The sequence below is a fragment of the Drosophila eugracilis genome, unplaced genomic scaffold (genome assembly GCF_018153835.1).
Source record: "Drosophila eugracilis isolate 14026-0451.02 unplaced genomic scaffold, ASM1815383v1 contig_90, whole genome shotgun sequence".
NCBI lineage: Eukaryota > Metazoa > Arthropoda > Insecta > Diptera > Drosophilidae > Drosophila > Drosophila eugracilis.
Window position 1 is genome coordinate 3,979,160 of NW_024573812.1, and position 4,520 is coordinate 3,983,679.

The 4,520-nt window shown below is 42.9% G+C and overlaps 1 protein-coding gene across 1 annotated transcript; it reads left to right on the top strand.

Annotated features, from left to right (window-relative positions):
* The first annotated feature begins 56 nt into the window (after positions 1–56).
* LOC108112477 (sphingosine-1-phosphate lyase) lies at positions 57–3,734 on the top strand. The gene is made up of 6 exons (XM_017222334.1): positions 57–153; positions 418–581; positions 1,770–2,431; positions 2,495–2,943; positions 3,008–3,154; positions 3,216–3,734. The coding sequence occupies exons 2-6, from the start codon at positions 428–430 to the stop codon at positions 3,439–3,441; spliced, it is 1,638 nt and encodes a 545-aa protein (XP_017077823.1). The 5' UTR covers positions 57–153; positions 418–427; the 3' UTR covers positions 3,442–3,734.
* Positions 3,735–4,520: the final 786 nt, after the last annotated feature.

The window sequence follows — 4,520 nt, forward strand, 5'->3', positions numbered from 1 at the left end:
CTATCGAAACAGCTGTTAATCGATACACGATATACATACAGCAACAGTTGTCGAACGGTTACACTAAGCCGCAATGCAATTTTACGATTAAAAGTGTAAGTTTATTCGCGTTTTTCAAAGCTTTTCCGCTGTTATAGCTGTTCCACTGTACAGGTGAGTAACCTCAGGTGCGTCAATAAGCGCTGCCTTTGTTAGGGAATCAGCTGAGCGGACAAACAACAAAACAATAAAGGGAGAAGCTCCCGCCGACTTATGTACTTAGTAAATCTATGTGACTACTACATGGAAATAACTTTATCAGCCGCCAAAGCTATTTGTATTTGTCGCCCCACATTCACTGCTCCACAAATCAGTTAACGATTCGAACCGCCCGAGTGCGGATCCCTCTAATTACGGTACTCCATATCCACATTCCAGCTGCCACAAGATGCGTCCGTTCTCCGGCAGTGATTGCCTTAAACCCGTCGCCGAGGGCATCAATAAAGCCTTTGGTGCCAAGGAACCTTGGCAAGTGGCCACCATCACAGCCACCACTGTGCTCGGAGGAGTATGGCTCTGGACTGTAATTTGCCAGGATGAAAGTGAGTTGGTGGTCTCGTAATGAAAGATCTCTTCGGTAATGCTAGTTGGAGTAATTGCTCTTTTATGAAAGGAAAAATGAGGGAGATCTTCTTGGAAAAGTTCTCTGGATAGTATACTGCCAAGTCACCATAGTCAGCCGATTCCTTATACATATGTGTATTGGGGTTGCAGGGCAGGGAACGTCAATTACTTAAATCCATCAAACTATCTTATCTAGTGGGTGCGTTCCTTCGACGCCTTTACATAAATACAGTTTGAATTCTTTAAAAGTAATTAGTAGAGTAAAAAGGTAGAAAATATAAGCAAACTTCGTCATAAGTAATATTAAGATTTGTATGTGTTCATATAATGATTCAAAGATTCATACAAATATTTGACTAAAGAAAACACTCTTATCAAAAACTCAAGCTAAAAATATTAGAATTATGATAATAGTTTGGGTTTTGGACTTTTAGGAATCTTGTATTAATCTTTGCTAAGAACTCAAGTCAATCAGATGTCATGTAAATAAAAGCCCATTTCCCTGTAGTTTAACACTGGCACTGCTTTTCGAAAATACAAACAGACTTCACTGTGTACTTTGTGCTTTATATAATAAGAGCTCGATCAAATGCCATGCACTCGTCGTGTGCCCTCCCCGAACTTCTGAGTTTAATCTATCCACAGATTACGTTAGATTAGAGTTAAAATGTTTGCTAAAGCGTGTAGCAACTGAAAATCAATCAGATATGCAAAGTTCAACAATGTGAAACTAAGGAAATCGATAAGATTGAGATATCCCCCTTTCCTATAGTACAGTTGTATTTGACAAGTTCTAAATACGTATGCCTTCCTAACCCATGACTAATTCCTCAAATTTGTATTCGTTTCCGAGCATAGTTTCCGAAAAGGTATCATAAAAGCTGACCAAAGTTTCTTCGACAACAGAACATGCCATATCTTATAGCCTCGAGTGGGTACCATATATCGTTTATCAGGCGACAATTTATCTCAATAATCGTTCTTTGTTTTGGGTCTGTTCACCTCAAGATAACCATAATTATACCCTTATATATTCCTCTTTTAAATGAGTTAAGTCTGGTGAAAACAAAGATTTAGGGTAGGTTTATTGACAAAGAGATGTTTCAGTAAAAGAGAATCGCATTCTAAATATATACAGAACTAACCTCTAATATCCTCCCTTTTAGGTCTCTATATACGCGGCAAGCGCCAATTTTTCAAATACGCCAAAAAGATTCCTGCCGTTCGTCGCCAGGTGGAGACTGAGTTGAACAAGGCCAAGAACGACTTTGAGGCGGAAATCAAGAAGAGCAATGGACACCTTACCTACTCAGAAACTCTGCCCGAGAAAGGACTTAGCAAGGAAGAGATCCTCCGTTTGGTGGATGAGCACCTTAAAACCGGTCACTACAACTGGAAGGATGGTCGGGTATCTGGTGCAGTCTACGGCTACAAGCCTGAGCTAGTGGAGCTCATCACTGAAGTGTACGGCAAGGCTTCCTACACAAATCCTTTGCATGCAGATCTCTTCCCTGGCGTCTGCAAGATGGAAGCAGAGGTAGTGCGCATGGCGTGCAATCTTTTCCACGGTAATTCCGCCAGTTGTGGTACAATGACCACCGGAGGTACCGAATCCATTGTGATGGCCATGAAGGCCTACAGGGACTACGCTAGGGAGCACAAGGGCATAACGAGGCCTAACATTGTGGTGCCTAAGACTGTGCATGCAGCTTTCGACAAGGGTGGTCAGTACTTCAACATCCATGTACGCTCTGTGGATGTCGATCCCGAGACCTACGAAGTGGACATCAAGAAGTTCAAGCGTGCCATTAACAGGAACACAATTTTGGTAATAATTTTCATGATAAATTTAATATATGTATTGATTAATAACACCCTAAATCTTCTCCAGCTGGTTGGGTCTGCACCTAACTTCCCCTATGGCACAATCGATGACATCGAAGCCATCGCCGCTCTGGGCGTTAAGTACGATATTCCCGTGCACGTGGACGCTTGCCTGGGCAGCTTCGTGGTAGCCCTGGTCCGCAACGCTGGCTACAAACTGCGTCCCTTCGACTTTGATGTTAAGGGAGTGACCAGTATCTCTGCTGATACCCACAAGTACGGATTCGCACCAAAGGGATCGTCTGTGATTCTGTACTCGGACAAGAAGTACAAGGACCATCAGTTCACCGTAACCACTGACTGGCCTGGTGGCGTCTACGGTTCTCCCACTGTGAACGGATCCCGTGCTGGAGGTATTATTGCTGCCTGCTGGGCGACCATGATGAGTTTCGGCTATGATGGTTACCTGGAGGCCACCAAGCGTATTGTGGATACTGCTCGTTATATCGAAAGAGGGTGAGGCCGTTAAACCATTAACTAATGAACTTATAATTATTATGATTTTATATTCGCTTCTTAGAGTTCGCGACATCGATGGAATCTTTGTGTTTGGCAAGCCAGCCACCTCAGTGATTGCCCTAGGCTCCAATGTATTCGACATTTTCCGGCTATCTGACTCGCTGTGCAAACTGGGCTGGAACCTGAATGCCCTGCAATTCCCCTCTGGGTAAGTGAATCATCTTTCAAATTAGCGAAATCATACGAATAAGTTTTATTTCTCATTTAAGTATCCACATTTGCGTGACGGACATGCACACACAGCCCGGAGTAGCGGATAAATTCATTGCCGATGTGCGCAGCTGCACGGCGGAGATAATGAAGGATCCCGGCCAGCCTGTGGAAGGAAAGATGGCACTCTACGGCATGGCCCAGAGTATACCCGACCGATCGGTGATCGGCGAAGTGACTCGCCTCTTCCTGCACTCCATGTACTACACTCCCAGCCAGAAATAGACAACTAAAGCTATTCCCTCGCTCTTCACCCACCCCACGGAACTTGTGCATTTCCTGTGCCGTATTTAAACCACCAAAACACCCCGTTGTTAAACCTTCCTCAAGCAATTTATTCTAGCTGCAATTAGTGCTGTAATCGAGGGTACAAAACGTCGTTCTACGCAAAAAAAAAAGATCTATAATCATCCCAACTGTCAACATTCGTCGCTCTTGGAGCTATGTTATTGAAGTGTTTTTCTGTGTATCTGCTAGTGAAATAATAAAATAATATTAATCAATTTTTGTATACTCAACAGAAGCGTTTATATTTGATAGTTAAAATAGTAAAATTAATCTGCTAAATGAGATTATGACTTTGTAAACTGTTTTGCTGGCTTACAAATTCATAGATCTAATCGATTTGTTACCATTTAATTTATATTTTGTTTACATTTTACCCCTCCAACAATTAACAATAATTACTGCTGCGTGGGTATTTGCAATCCGGTCTGATCTGATCTGGCTTGGTATTTCTAATTTTATTTCTAACATTTTTGCCACGCGTCGGCGTTTTTTAATTTAGTTGATCTTCGATGCCCAACCAGCACGCCCATTTCCTCTTTTATGTAATTTATGTAAGTCTCGAATGGCGTGCACAAATTATTTCAAATAAATTTCTATAGCGGAAACATTTATTTTAACAGAGGAAAAAATACGCTTCTCTGGGCACGCGTCCGATGTCATTTTGAAAATGAAAAGAAATATATAAAAATAGCCAAAAGTGAGCAACAAGTGTCGCGCACAAAGGTGACGATCAATTGGTGGCATCAATTTCAGGCCGAACAACAAAAGCGAAACCTGTCACATTAACAGGGCGCCCACGCAGCCCCCCAAACTTCCTGTGCCCCTGCCAGCCGAAAATTTTGGTGCACTGCCTCCTAAAAAATGCGAGCCGGGCAGACAGTCAGAAAGATTCGGCTCAAACCGGGTTGCCAAAAAATTATATATGAAATAAATTCAGTTTTTTCAGTGACGCAGCCCCCGCCGACTGCGCAGTCGCCGCAGCGCTGAGCGAAGGTGGAGCGGTCCAACTTGGTGAG

What these genes read in the sequence shown, in the direction of transcription:
- LOC108112477 (XM_017222334.1), top strand. Translation starts at nt 428, where the DNA reads ATGCGTCCGTTCTCCGGCAGTGATTGCCTTAAACCCGTCGCCGAGGGC. An exon ending in TGTAATTTGCCAGGATGAAA is followed by an intron (nt 582 to 1,769) that starts GTGAGTTGGTGG and finishes CCTCCCTTTTAG; the next exon opens with GTCTCTATATACGCGGCAAG. An exon ending in GCTCGTTATATCGAAAGAGG is followed by an intron (nt 2,944 to 3,007) that starts GTGAGGCCGTTA and finishes TTCGCTTCTTAG; the next exon opens with AGTTCGCGACATCGATGGAA.